The sequence below is a fragment of the Podarcis muralis genome, chromosome 6 (assembly GCF_964188315.1).
Source record: "Podarcis muralis chromosome 6, rPodMur119.hap1.1, whole genome shotgun sequence".
Classification (NCBI taxonomy): domain Eukaryota; kingdom Metazoa; phylum Chordata; class Lepidosauria; order Squamata; family Lacertidae; genus Podarcis; species Podarcis muralis.
In genome coordinates, this window is record NC_135660.1 from 4,300,363 (window position 1) to 4,315,405 (window position 15,043).

Sequence of the window (15,043 nt, forward strand, 5' to 3'; positions counted from 1 at the left end):
TTTATATATATATATATATTTTAAAGGACTAGATGACTCGGGGCCCCTTCCCACTCTGCAATTCTATGATTGCCTGTGACAGTGGTGAAGGCAGGACTCGGCCAGTGTGGCTTCAGCCGTCAATACCCTTAATCCTCCATGAAGAAGGAAAAAAGGGAAATAACCCTGAGAGTATTGGAAGGCCAGCGCAGGTTAAAGGACAGCCTAGTGAGCTTTGAGCAGGGGTGGGCAACCTAAGGCTCAGGGGCTGGATCTGGCCCAATTGCCTTCTCAATCTGGCCTGCGGACGGTCTGGGAATCAGCATGTTTTTAGATGAGTAGAATGTGCGCTTTTATTTAAAATGCATCTCTGGGTTATTTGTGGGGCATAGGAATTCGTTCATATTCCCCCCCCAAAAAAATATAGTCCGGCCCCCCACATGGTCTGAGGGATGGTGGACCGGCCCCCTGCTGAAAAAGTTTGCTGACCCCTGTGAAATAAAAAAATTAAGGTCAGATAGATAGATAGATAGATGATAGATGATAGATAGATATAGATATAGATATAGATGATATAGATATAGATATAGATATAGATATAGATATAGATATAGATATATAATGTTCCTAACTGCATATATAAACCACATGCCTAAAACCCCACAGAAAAAGTCCTGAAACCATTTTGTCTCTCCCAAATTGACCTCAAATATTTCTCTGCAAGGTCGAAGGAAAATGGAAAAGCTTCCCCATTGTCTTTTCCTTCACAAATCCTGTCTTAAGGGTATGTCTTTGTATGAATAGGGTGAGCCTGTGACCTGGCTCAGGAACTGGGTATTTGTCATTACAAAAGACTGGTCAGGCTCCCCAGGGTATCTAATCAAGTGAGCATTAACAGGTAACCTGCCAGGCAGGAGGTAAACAACGCACTCAAATTTCTGTTGTAGACCGCCCTTTCTGTGATGTAGGTATGATGTATCTGGGGGGTGGTCTTGAGCTACACCCCTTGTGTGATGTATGTATGATGTTTCTGGGGGTGGTCTTGGACTCCAAGGTGGGCAATTTAAAATGTCTATATAAGGGCAGACACACCTTTGTTCTGGATCCTCTTTTCCTGCGTGTGAAGGGGGAACCCTGTTGCAACAGAATCAGTAAAGATCAGGCTTACGAGCTGCTTTGCTTCTCAGTATTCTCTGGTTGGCCTCTGTTATTTTCTCCGACCGATGGAGAACCTACAAAGGACTCTATAAGGGCTCTTGTGTCCCCCATAAGGGCAGATTTTTGTTTATTACATCTGGGACTCTAGTGAGTTTGGAGGGTCTTCTCTTTCCTTTATAGACCCTCCAGCCTCCAATACAAGCCGAGTTGCATCCCAAGACTCTCAACATGGCGCTCGCCTGAAGTCTGTCTCTTACTCGACATTGATTTAATCCTGGCGTTTTTTGAATTGAACACAGATAATAGCAACGCCTGCCGTGGACTAACCCTGTCTATCTTTTCCTGCCCTCTGCCTCTTTGGATGAGTTTGCACAGACCTACTAGAACCACAAAGCCAGAGATAAGCTTTGCCAGCAGCAAAAATGAGTAGACAGAGCCCATCCTGTCTGTGGGTAGCTCCTCGTCACCCTGCAAGTTAAATAAACTCCACAAAGAGAAAACACAGGTCGTTACGGCAAAATCTCGTGACGATACCAGCAGCCGTGTTGCTCATCGTGTCTAAAAACCTTTGAGCCTCTAGCTAAAAAGAGGCATTTGTTTCGTATTGGGTTTCAGAGTGGTTTTTATTTTTTGAGCTATAATAAATTGGGGAGGAAAGATAAATACAAATAGAGAGCTTTTAGATTTGTAGTTTTTTTTCTTCTTTTTAAAAAGGTACCCAAAACCAGTCGTTTGACATATAGGGCTACTTCTTGTCTCACGAGAGTCTGGTGGAGCCACTGGGATTATTAAAAACTGCAGTGCTGAGATGTTTATGAGATGGCGGGGCCTGAGTTAAATGCTTTTTTTATTCTCCTCGCTGGCAGGACAGCTGGAACCTGTGGCCTGAGACACAGAAAACCACCTTTGGTCTCACAGCCCGCAAATTGGGGTGCCCATCTGAGGTTCACCTTTGCCTTAGCCTAGTTTCTTTTTTGTGTGGAAGCTTAAACTCTGGTATTAATAGTTCCTGGGCTGATCCTAAACTGGCACGGAAAAAGTTGTGCTTTTTTGGAACCCCTTCTTCCTCATTCTAGAGGTGTTGGAGCTGATCTATTTACTCGTTTTATTGCATTTATATCCCAACATTTCCTCCAAGGAGCTCAAAGTGGTGGACATGGCTCCCAGTCTCCTTATTAAATCCCTGTGAGGTACGTTAGGCTGAAAGAAAGTGACCGGCACTCAAAGTCAGCCCTTGAGCTTCTTGTCCAAGTGGGAATTCGAACCCTGGTCTCCCAGTTCCTAGTCCGACCATAGTTGTGGTGTGGTGAAGGAAAGGGCACTCTGTTCATGTTCAGGGGCACTTTATTCTTCTCCTCATGCTACACTTCTGAAATAAAAAAAAAAAGGTCTTATATATATATATATAAGAAATGTTCATAAATGTACCAAGCAAACACGTACATAAATATATAAACCGCATGTCTGAAGCAGCACAGGAAAACAGCCATGAAGCCATTTTGGCTCCCAAACTGACCAAATGTTTTCTCTGCAAAGTCAAAGGAAAATGGAGGAGCCTCCCCATTGTCTTTTTGTTCACAAATCCTGTCTTAAAAGTATGTCTGTGTATGAATAGGGTGAGCCTGTGACCTGGCTCAGGAACTAAGTATTTATCATTATAAAAGCCTGGCCAGGCTCTCCAGGGTATCCAATCAAGTGAGCATTAACAGGTAAACTGCCAGACAGGAGGTAAACAACGCACTCAGATTTCTGCTGTAGACCACCTTTTCTGTGATGTAGGTATGATGTTTCTGAGGGTGGTCTTGAGGTCCAAGGCGGGCAATTTAAAATGTCTATATAAGGGCAGGCACACCTTTGTTCTGGGTCCTCCTCCTTTCCTGCGTGTGAGGGGAGCACCCTGTTGCAACAGTTCAATAAAGATCAGGCTTACGAGCTGCTTTGCTTCTCAATATTCTCTGGTTGGCCTCTGTTATTTTCTCCGACCGATGGAGAACCTACAAAGGACTCTATAAGGGCTCTTGTGTCCCCCGTAAGGGAATAAGGGCAGATTTTCGTTTATTACACTTCCTAGACAAGAAGACAGGTCCTAGGAACGCAGGGAGGTCTTTATTGGGAGCTTTCTCCCAGCCCTAACTGGGGATGCCACCGGGACTTGAACCCGAGACCTTCTTGTGTAAAACAGATTCTCCACCACTGAGCTGAATCCCTTTCCTGAGAGAGACAAAGCGCAGAGTCTGGGGTGGTGGTGGAATTGGACAGGATACCCGCCATGCAAACATCTTTCCCCCATGTGGTCGATTCTAAAAACATCTCCCTCGGCCTCCTCACTTCAGCTAGCTTTGCATTTCACAGCTTGACAATTTGCTTCACAGTTGGCTGCGGTTTCTCTGGCGTGCGGCTGCCCTTGGGCCGGGCTGCAAAATGCCGCTGATAATTTATATCGCAACTCCGAAGCCGTTTCCAGCTTAATGTCGGGCCCTCTGCTTTCCGTTTTGGGAGCCTCCTGCAATAAGGAACCTGTCTGGATATATGCATTTTCCTTTTTAAAAAAATGATAATATTTTTATCCATAATTTCAATATAACAAATTATCATATCATCTTCATCATTCCCCCCTCCCCAATTTCCCCCCTCAGTTCCTCTCTCTGATTTTTCAGCACATGTTGTTCTCTGCATATTGTAAAATTGTAAAGATCCTTAAATTGTCTATTATATTAACAGTCAATAAATTTGTGTATGTTTATTCAAAACCTGCCAAGGAGTCCAGTTCAATTTGTCGTTTTTTTAAGTAGTTGGTAAAAAGTTTCCATTCTTCTTTAAAGTCACAGTTGTCCTTGTCTCGCAGTTTGTACGTCAATTTCGCCAGTTCCGCATAATCCATCAATTTCTCTTGCCATTGTTCTTTTGTCGGGGTTTCCTCATTCTTCCATCCTTGAGCTATTAAGACTCCTGCTGCCGTTGTGGCAGACATAAATAAATTCTTTCTTTTCCTTGGCAGGTCTTTTCCTACAATACCTAACAAAAATGTCTCTGGTTTTTTTTACAAAAGTTAATTTAAACATTTTCTTCGACTCATTATATATCATTTCCCAGAATTTATTGTAAAATGTCCCTTCTTTTTCTTTACACTTCCAACATACATTTGACCCAGTTTTATACATTCTTGCAATCTGTACTGGAGTTATATACCATCTATACATCATTTTCATATAGTTTTCTTTCAAAAGGGAACCGTCTGTAAATTTTAAACCTGTTCTCCACAGTTTATCCCTATCTTCAAAATGTATTATTATGCCCTATATCTTGCGCCCATTTGATCAGGACCGATTTCACCACCTCGTCTTTTGTTTCCCATTCCAGTAAAATACCGTATGCACCTTTCAGCAGCTTCACTTTCCCTTCTAGGATATATGCATTTTCCAATTCATCCCCAAGGCATAGCTGTCAACCGTCCCTTATTTGGCGGGAAAGTCCCTTATCCCAGCGCCGTGTCCTGCTGCTGTCCCTTATTGATGATGTCCCTTAAATTTCCTGGGTTTCAAAGGAAGCAGCTCCTCTCCCTCCCTTCCTGTCTGCCGGCCAGGGAGGAGGGAGGCTCCAACTGTGTTGCTTGGCTGCATTGCTCACCCAATAAGGAGTCTAAGAACGACTGGGGGGTGGAGCTTGCATGCCTTGTGCCGATCAAATCGGCCGTGTTGCCTGGGGACTTGCCTTTGCTCAGCACTTCCCAGCGGAAAGGTGATGGTGGTTTTCCTTGCTGCATCCCCTTTGCCGGGTTGCTGCGCTGTGGGAACCACCGCTTGAGGCTTCGTTTGGCTGCTGGCTGGGCTTTCTGCCTTTGGCTCGGGGGGCTCAGAAGTTGAACATACCTCTGCTTGGAAAATCCCTTATTTTGGCTGCTGATCCCTTATTTGCAAGGCTGCTGGTCCCTTATTTTCAAATCTGTAAGTTGACAGCTATGCTTGCTGACTGGGCCACTTTTCCAATGTAGTGCAAAGTCTCTAGGCAAGGCCGGCCCAAGACATTTTGACACCTGAGTCAAACCACAAAATGGAGCTGCCCCTCCCCGCCCGGGAAGAAGGGAGGAGTGAAGATCTCCATCAGGAACAAGGGGGGAAATAAAGATCCACAAGCGTGGGAGGAGACCAGCAGCACTGGGGTGGGGGGAGGTTGCCAAAGAGGTAGCAGAGGAGCGCACCACTGCCATTGCTGCCATGTGCCACCAATTACATGCAGCTGTGTTTGTGGACTTTAATTTGTGGGCCCAACCCATGTTTCCTAAGGAGGTTTGGGATAAGTACTCTGTGGTGATGAAACCCCAGCAGACTGAAAATTTTGGGAAAATATGCAGCAAAGTAAAGCATGGAAATACAGTGGATGCTCAGGTTGCGAACGTGATCCATGCGGGATGAATGTTTGCAACCCACAGTGGTGTGTCTGCGCACATGCGGGTTGCGATTCGGCGCTTCTGCGCATACGCAAAATGCGATATAGCACTTCTGTACATGCACGACTGCCGAAACCCGGAAGTAACCCATTCCAGTACGTCTGGGTTTCGGCGGTCCGCAACCCGAAAAAATGCAACCTGAAGCGTCTGTAACCCGAGGTATGACTGTATAGGCTATTAGACCTTTAAAATATAATCTTCTAAGTTCATTCGAAAGTTTCCCACTTGCGCTAGCATAGAAATGACGCTAAATTTATGAAAGTTAAAAATGGTTTACTTATAAACTCTTCGAAGGTCAGGTTCATGTGCTTTACCATACAGCAATCAAAAAACACAGGCAGCAAAACTTAGGTTAGTTCCAAAGTGGTGAAAGGTACTAAATTATTTGGTATAGGAACACAAGAATGGCTTTGTAGAAAAGCCATGCAGTTTAAGCTTGGAGCAACCAGCTCAGACCTCTTTGCACATGGACAGACAGAGGGAAACAATAGACTTTCTTTCCTCCCTCCCAAGGTGAGGAAGAATGACCTAGCCAAGCCAGGCAGGACAGCTTACTCTATGGCATTAACCCCTTCATGCATTAGTTGGACTTAAGCATTTTGGTTGTATGAGGCTGGTTATCCTACCACCAGAATGTTAATTGTTGGGGACAAACAATGGGGAAGATAATTTCCCCTTCATTTCCCTGCTTTTAAGTCATTTGGCTGCTGTATGAAAGAAAAGCTGTACCAGATGCGAAACTTTGTCCAAGTCTGCTTCTTCATCTTACTTTAAAGATAACCTTTTGCTGTAATTCTCCTCTGCGCCGCAGCTTGAGGACACAAATGGATCACTGCCATCCAGGGCAGCGGCTTCTTTTTCTAAAAATAATTTTCCCAGAAGTCTTTACAATTTATCACACGCTTCTGTGAGAAAACGTCTTCGAACCACTGTTTCTCTTTAAAGTCTCTGCCAATGTCGGCTACATAAAACAAAGCCTTTGGCTTTGTGACTCTCCAAGAAACCAGAAGGTTAGGCAGATTTCTGTGTCTTCAAGAAAAAGCAACCCTGTTTTTGAATAAACAGAAGAGGACAAAGGCTAACGCCCCGTTTGAACAGTCACGCTGTGGCAGAGGTCACAAAGCCCCAAAGCACCATTCAGTCTTTTGTGGCATAGCCAAGGGGAGCCATGGCGCTGTGCGAAATCAGTATTTTTAAAAATCCTGTATATACGTATGCAGGATGTTGCTGATTCCCCTCAAATGAGGACGTATGAGAAGAGAGCACAGTGCAATAATAAGAACATAAGAAGAGCCGGCTGAATCAGGTCAAAGACCCATTTAGTCCAGAATCCTGTTTTCACAGTGGCCAAACGCCTGTGGAAATCCCCAAAACACTCTCCCCTCTTGTGATTCCCAGGAACTGGAGGCCCAGAGATCTCCCTGGCTACTGTAATAAACGTAAATCTGCCCTTATTCCCTTATGGGGGACACAAGAGCCCTTATAGAGTCCTTTGTAGGTTCTCCATTGGTCGGGGAAAAGAACAGAGGCCAATCAGAGAATACTGAGCTCGTAAGCCTGATCTTTATTGATCTGTTGCAACAGGGTGCTCCCCTCATATGCAGGAAAGGAGGAGGACCCAGAACAAAGGTGTGTCCGCCCTTATATAGACATTTTAAATTGCCCGCCTTGGAGTCCAAGACCACCCCCAGAAACATCATACCTACATCACAGAAGCGGTGTAGCTCAAGTCCACCCCCCAGATATATCATACCTACATCACAGAAAGGGCGGTCTACAACAGAAATCTGAGTGTGTTGTTTACCTCCTGCCTGGCAGGTAACCTGTTAATGCTCACTTGATTGGATTACCTGGGGAGCCTGGCCAGTCTTTTGTAATGATAAATACTTAGTTCCTGAGCCAGGTCACAGGCTCACCCTATTCATACACAGATATGCACTTAAGACAGGATTTGTGAACAGAAAGACAATGGGGAGGCTCCCCCACCTCCAGTTTGGGAATGAAAATGGTTTCAGAGTGGTCCTCCTGTGCTGCTCCAGACATGTGGTCCACACATCTATGTATGAGCTTGGTTGGTACATTTATGAACATTTAATATATTTTTTATTTCACTACTTTCCTTTAATCACCCAATAAAATAGTTTAAATTGGTCCCAGCCAAGCACGGCTTTAAACAGCTTAATCATTGGAACTGGTGAGATACTCATATTTCAAGGCTGTCAAGCCAGGTTTGTTGAAATGCTCTTTTCCTGCAGATACTGCATTCAAACGCAGTTTACAATGGGCATAAATTAACAATGGCATCACACCTAACAATACTGCATAACAATCAAGTTTATTACAAAAAAAAGATGCAACTAACTAAAACCAATAAAATAATGGAACAAAGGAAGGAATCATAGAATCATGGAATTGTAGGGTTGGAAATTGTTATAAGAATTTTAAGGTCATATATAGATATATATATAAATTAAATGTTCATAACTGTATATATAAACCACATGTCTGAAACACCACAGATTTGGGTCCTGAACAAATTGACCTCAAATATTTCTCTGCAAAGTCAAAGTGGGAAACCTCCCCATTGTCTCTTTCCTCACATATCCTGCCTTAAGGGCACATTCAAGATATGAACAGGGTGTGAGCCTGTGACCCAGATTCAGGAAATAAGTAGTTATAATAACAAAAGAGTGGCCAAAACCCAGATAATGCAATCAGGTAACTTGCCAGACAGGAGATAAACAACACACTCAGATTTCTGTTGTAGACCCCCTTTTCTGTGATGTATGTATGATGTTTCTGGGGGTGGTCTTGGACTCCAGGGTGGGCAATTTAAAATGTCTATACAGGCATACCTCATGTTATGTTTGCTTCAGGTTGTGCGTTTTCAGGTTGCGTCCTGCGGCGACCAGGAAGTACCGGAAAGGGTTACTTCCGGGTTTCGCCACTCATGCATGCGCAGATGCGCAAAAATGACGTCACGTGCATGTGCAGAAGCGGCGAATCGTGACCCGTGCGTGCGCGGATGTGGGGTGCGTTCTTTTCAGGTTGCGAATGGGCCTCCGGAATGAATCTCGTTTGCAACCAGAGGTATCACTGTATAAGGGCTTGCACGCATGGCTCTGGGTCCTTCTCCTCTCCTGCGTGTGAGGGGAACATCCTGTTGCAACAGTTAATAAAGATCAGGCTTACTAGCTGCTTTGCTTCTCAATATTCTCTGGTTGGCCTCTGTTATTTTCTCCTACCAATAGGGAACCTACGCAAGGACTCTATATGGGAAAAGGAGCAGTTTTTATACTTATATCAGAAAGGATCCCTAGTCCAACCCCCAACCATGTCACACTATGATAGTTCCATCAGAGCAAGCATTTCTTGCATGCTGTTCTGGGGTTTTTATTGACCCCCTCAGGGTTTCTTGGTGGGGAGGAACATTATGACACATGGGGGAGGAGAGTGGGAAATCCCCATTATGTTAGTAAAACCTGGGCTGGCTCCATCTAGTGCAACTGTTTATATATTATTATTATTATTATTATTATTATTATTATTATTATTATTATTAATTACTGTTTTAATAACTGCATTTATATCCCACCTTTTCCTCCAAGGAGCTCAAGGTAACGTACATCCTTCTGCTCGCCTCATTTAATCCCCATGAGAACCCTGTAAGGTAGGCTCTGGGTTGAGAGTCAGTGGCTGGCCCAACCTACCTGACAGGGGAGGAGGCTGTGTGCCTTTCCAATGGTGTGGGGAGGAAATCCCAGTTCTAGTTCAGTGCTTTGCACACACTGATTCTGCGGGTGCCCTGTGAGTGCCCATTGACAAGCAAGCGCCACTGAGTTCAGCAAGGTATTTGCTCTCAAGTATTTACTCATTTTATTATTTCATAAAATGTATACATTTTTTAAAATGCACACAATTTTGTTAAACAGTTAAAATACGCAGAGTTAGCAGGGATGACCACTAGAAGAAGAAATCAAAATGATGGAAAATATAAGGAGGACTGGATATTTTTTAATGAATATATGAAAATGAGTTCTAAACAAACAATTAACCTAGCAGGATGGTAAGATTTTCAGCAGGGTAAGAAAAAACTAATGTGTATATAAGCAGTTGCAACAGATGGCGTGAACCAAGAAACGTGAGAAAAAGAGGAGGCAAAAGGAACCATGGAAGGAGAGGATGGGAAATCGGAGGAGGAAAACAATATCTTAAAATTGTTATTTTTTTTCTATTTCAGAGTTTTCTTCTTTCTGGTCTTTGTATTTTTTCGTTCGTTTCCCAGATATAGAATTGTATTAGAAACGCAAATAAAATAATAATAATAATATAATAATATTTATATAGCGGTTTACAAAAAGATAAAACATTAAAATCAAGGAAAGCCAACAGCCACACTTTTAAAACACTCTAAAGTTAAAAGTATCTGTGCCCAAGTGAGAAAATGGCCGCCCCTTCACTCCCCCATCTTTCCCAGAACCTTCTGGGAGGGAATTTCCCATCATGCCCTTCTTCCCCAGCATCCTTGGCAAGAGGCAATTTCCCAGCATCCCTCTGGGGCTTCTGCCTTCGCAGCCTTCTCTCCTTCCCCTCAGCCAGCCCGTTGCTAGGACGCTTCTTTCCCCACCTTCCTCCCGGCCTCTGTTTGGCTGACAGGCCCACGTGACTCAGCGCTCCCTTGCCATTGGTTCGGAGGAGCCGCGTGGCTTTCGACCCGGTGGAAGCCCGAAGGGAGGGGCCGGAGCGGGACTGCCGTTGCTAGGCGACGGGGAGAGGGAGCGCGGCCTAGTCCTCTCCGAAACCTCGGGAAGCGGAGCAGGTAAGCCGGGTCGGTGGGTTCCCCTCCCCCCGAAGCCCGAGGGAATTGGGAGCAGGAGCAGGAGAGGGTTTCCCGAAAGAAAGCTCCGTCTTGCGGGCTGCTGACCCCGGTGGCTGTGACGTGGTGGGGGGGGGGGGGAGAAGGGAAAGGCACTCTGCACATGCTCAGAGGGGTGTTGGTTTTCCTCCAGGCACCTTTCCCGCCCCTTTCCTCTCGCCTCAAAACTGCTCCACGACGGGCAAGAAGTTCAACAGGTGAGGTATAGCCTCTCTCTGCGGAGCGGAGCTTCACCTGCTGGGTTTCTGCCTGTGCAGAAATGGTGCTGCCGCCAAGCTTGGAAAGTCGCAGCCTGGGAGCAGCTGGCACCCCCTGCAACAGACAGAGTTGGTGGGTTTTCGAGCTCCCCCTTGGGCTGAAGATCCCTGCATTGAGGGGGTTGGACTAGATGACCCTTGGGGTCCCTTCCAACTCTGCAGCTGGTTCTAGGAAACCCGGCCAGGGAGCAGCTTGTTGACAGATGGAGGGAAGAGCTCATGAACTCAAAGCACATTCTGATTCTCTAAACAGTAGCTGGGAGGGTCAGAATGTAGTGCCCAGCTCAAGCCGCAATCAATCCCCTGGCTGTGGTTATGGGACTAGACTTTAGTTAGGGAGAACATGCTCACCCATTGGCACGCATGGTCACCCTGACATTATGAATTGTCAGGAGGATTTTCATAAGGAATGGGGAAATTTATCATCTATCTAAAAACCATTGTAGAAAGCTAAAATTGTTAGTGGGATCGGAATAACACTTGTAGTTTAATGGTGAATTATGGACCTAATGGAGATGCAAAAGATCTGGATTGTTATAAAAGATGCAGGAGAAAAGTGCTAACAATCGGAGCCACAAGGGGGAGGAGGGAAGTCCAGGAGATTCTGTGGAATCTTGTTTCTATATTGTATGTCGATACGTTATTGTAAAATTTTAATTTGAAAAACCCAAATAAATAGATTTATAAAAATAAAGAATTGTCAGGAGGAGCCAGCAGGATGCTGGATTCCGAAGCGAGATCATTTTTTATGATTTGGAAAAGCTAATTTTGATTGAAAGCAACGCTTTATTTCTTATGCAGTGTTTTGTATAGCCCTTCACATTGTAATTGCAGGTTGCGCTACTACAAGAGTCGTCCGACATTTATGATGGGAGACGTCCTTGCTTACGAAGCGGAGCTTCTTGGAATGGTGAAGGAGGTATGTTTTTCTCTTCGAAGAGACTGCTTGTTTAACATTTGCTGAACTTGTGCAGTTTGGTCCAGAATTGCTGGGATGATGATGATAATTTTATTATTTGTATCCTGCTCACCTGGCTGGGTTGCCAGTCAAAAGCATATTAAAACATCAAACCTTAAAAAGTCAACAGCACAATTTTTGGTGGGTTTTTTTTTTTTTTTGGTTTTTCTAAGAAAAAAAGTGATTTTATTTTTTATCATCTACAATACTGTCTTATTTATTTTGTAGTGCAGTACATTGGTTATTGCTTTCATTTTATGGATCAATGGTCTCGTTAGATAGTAAAATTCACATTAAATCAGCAAAATTTTTGTTGATGTGAAATCGTCCTACAACGTCTCTTGAAAAGATAATCAAGATACTAATAACAGAAAATACAGAACTGAACCTCAAAAAGTAGATTTAAGGCAGAAAATTGGGTATGTGGGGTGGAAATGCTGACCACTACTGCAATATATATAAATATGGAATTTTAATCATTCCCAGAATAGGGACATATATGAGGCCTATAACATATAAATGAAGTCTGAAACGCAGCCATCAAATTCAAAGAACCAACAGTAATCCTGAAAACCAAAGCTCTTATGACCAGCAATAATACTGAGAACCAGACACATTTCAACTCACTAGGGATCTTCCTCAGTGGTCAATATATAAACCTCAATGCAGTCACTGGAAGTGAATCATTAGACTGGTCTGTATAGACATCATGCTCTGAACCTATCTAATCCATAGAATTTGTGTGCACGTACAATAAGTCTGAAAATGTATAGGTTGATATGGAGGTCATGTTTTTCTAGTGCCCAGTCATGTGTGTTGCTAGGGCTTTCTCCAGTTTTCTAGTTATCAAAGGTCAGGCATCCAAACAGGTTTCTGTTCTGTTGCCTTAATCCATTGTTGGTTGTCTTTTAATGGGAATTATTACTTCTTGTTTGCAGTATTTGGAGTTTGCAGAATTTGAAGATACAGTGAAAACTTTTACAAAGGAATGCAAAATAAAAGGGAAACCATTACCTAAAACTGGGGGTAGTTCAGTCAAGGACTCCAAGGCTCTGATAATTCAGGTAACATTTCTCTTTTTTGTGAAATTAGTGCTTCATCTATATGGAAACACTATTGCAGTTGAAATCCAAGTTTTTTTCTGCTCAGGTTTGTCTGTGGCAGTCCACACTTCACTACATTGAGTGTGATCCCTTAGTTCAAATCTGCTTTCCCTTGTCCATGCTGGAAGGGATTCCCATTTGGGATGTCCTCGCTCATCCCTTAAAGCCCACTCCTAAGTTCTGCCAAGTAGTGAACTGCCCTGGGATCTTCAGGTGGTTTACAGATTTAATTAATTAATTAATTAATAATAATAATAATAATAGTAATGGTAGTAGTAATTGTGAGCATGTACTGTAGGAGTGAGGAACATTTTTGTTAGGTGGTTGAGAGGTGGGAGGATCCCGCCCACCTGTCAAAGTTGGCCTTTCTGGGGTGGGTGGGGGAGATACCCAGCCAGATGAGCTCAGGGAAGGGCTCTGAACCAAGCAGAATTGAACTCTGTGCCCATCAGGTGGGGAGCAGTGAGGTCAGCTCTGCTTTGCCCAGGGGTTTCTTAAGTGCCTGTACCACATTGTGCTACCTGTACTATTTGGATTTGGCACAGAAATGGTGCCCTGACTTAGGTGCTCTTGATCAGCCTTCACGCTGTTGAGCGGATTGGTCCATGAAGAATCTCGGAAGGGGATTTTCTGGAACTGAACAGTTTCAGTATAAGTGATTTCATCTTTAACATTGCGTAGGAAGTGAGATATTAAATACGTAACTTCTCTCTCTTCTTCTTCTCTTTGGAAGGATCTACTAACGTCCTTTGCTGATGGAGACCAGGATGTTTTCTTTGAACTGTGGGAAGAAAACATTCCCTCCTCAATCCGAGACAACGAAGCTGTCGCTCAGAAGCTAGAGTTCTACCTTCACATCCATTTTGCCATCTATCTGTTAAAGCACAGTGTAGGAAAACCTGTATGTTTCTTTTTTAAATAAATTTGTCCTTGTAGATTTTTACTCTTATCTTTTCTTAAGTGAGTGGAGAAGGCTGTGTTTCAGTCAACAGCTGAGATAAATAACCCAGCAGTTGAGATAAATAACCCATTGCTTTCACCCCTTTTCCAGTTTCAGCTAGGCTTGTGGCTTTCACCTAGTTCTCACTAAGATGGTTAGAGTGTCCAAGCTAGGTCTTCTGACTATGTGCTCCTCTATACGAACAATAAAATTAAAAACCCCTCTGTAGAGAAAATTAGATGTCAAGGAGAAGGGTTCTAGCTAACCCTGACAGCTTGGCTTTCTTTGTAGAGGGATTTTTTTATTTTTATTTTTTTTAGGATCATTCAGTTGGGAGCTCTCACCTGTAGTTCATGATGGTTCAGTCCAGATCTAGACTGCATTCAGGAATGAACTGCTCCTAGCCACAGGCTTATGGGCTTACTCCTCCCCTTCTTGTGTGTAGGAGAGGAGGAGATCAGAAGCTTCTGCTTCTGGCTACTAACAAATCATAGTCAGCCATTAATGTCTAGATGCAACAGATTTCCCAGACTATGGTTAATAATAATATTATAATAATTTATTAATTATACCCCGCCCATCTGGCTGGGTTTCCCCAGCCACTCTGGGTGGCTTCCTACCAAATATAAAAAACAATACAGCATCAAACATTAAAAACTTCCCTAAACAGGGCCGCCTTCAGTCGTCTTTTAAAAGTAAAATACCGGTAGTTGCTTATTGCCTTGACATCTGCTGGGAGGGCATTTCACAGGGAAGGCGCCACTACCGAGAAGGCCCTCTGCCTGGTTCCCTGTAACCTCACTTTTCGCAGTGAGGGAACCGCCAGAAGACCCTCGGAGCTGGACCTCAGTGTCCAGGCTGGACAATGGGGGTGGAGACGCTCCTTCAGGTATACAGGACTGAGGCTGTTTTGATCCTAGTGGGGCATCCTGCTTTGTGGATAAGGAGAGAAGCGAGTACATAGACCTTCGTCTCCATGGTGCCCATTCCTGATCCTCAAAACCATGGGTTTACCATGTGAGTAACAAACCTTACGATGCACTCTCAAACACACTAGGGAATAAGCTGCACTGAACACAGTAAGCATGCAACGGATTTCACCGAGTCCTGTTGCCCATTCTGCAAGCGTACAGTACTTTTGGGTGAGTTGCATTCCCAAATTCTTGCTCCTTCATGCCCTGCTGGATGGGGAGATGGTTAGGTAACTGTGTCTCCACAGGAGTCACTGCTTGCGCAGCAGTGACCAATGGACAGATAAAGTTTTTACCAACTGTTTAGGATTAGTTTGAAAGGAAGCAATATAAGCTTAATAGTACTTGTGTAGC

The 15,043-nt window shown here is 43.9% G+C and overlaps 1 protein-coding gene across 6 annotated transcripts in view; it reads left to right on the forward strand.

Moving 5' to 3' along the window:
- Positions 1 to 10,193: 10,193 nt before the first annotated feature.
- Positions 10,194 to 15,043, forward strand: part of ARMC9 (armadillo repeat containing 9) — a 91,559-nt gene continuing 86,709 nt past the window's right edge. Inside the window, exons 1-4 of one of the 6 annotated variants that reach the window (XM_028731936.2) lie at positions 10,194 to 10,403; positions 11,552 to 11,636; positions 12,614 to 12,739; positions 13,512 to 13,667. In XM_028731936.2, coding sequence (XP_028587769.2) covers positions 11,583 to 11,636; positions 12,614 to 12,739; positions 13,512 to 13,667 — 336 coding nt within the window. In that variant the 5' untranslated portion in view covers positions 10,194 to 10,403; positions 11,552 to 11,582. The other 5 variants (XM_028731939.2, XM_028731938.2, XM_028731933.2 and 2 more) reach the window with 5 other exon arrangements.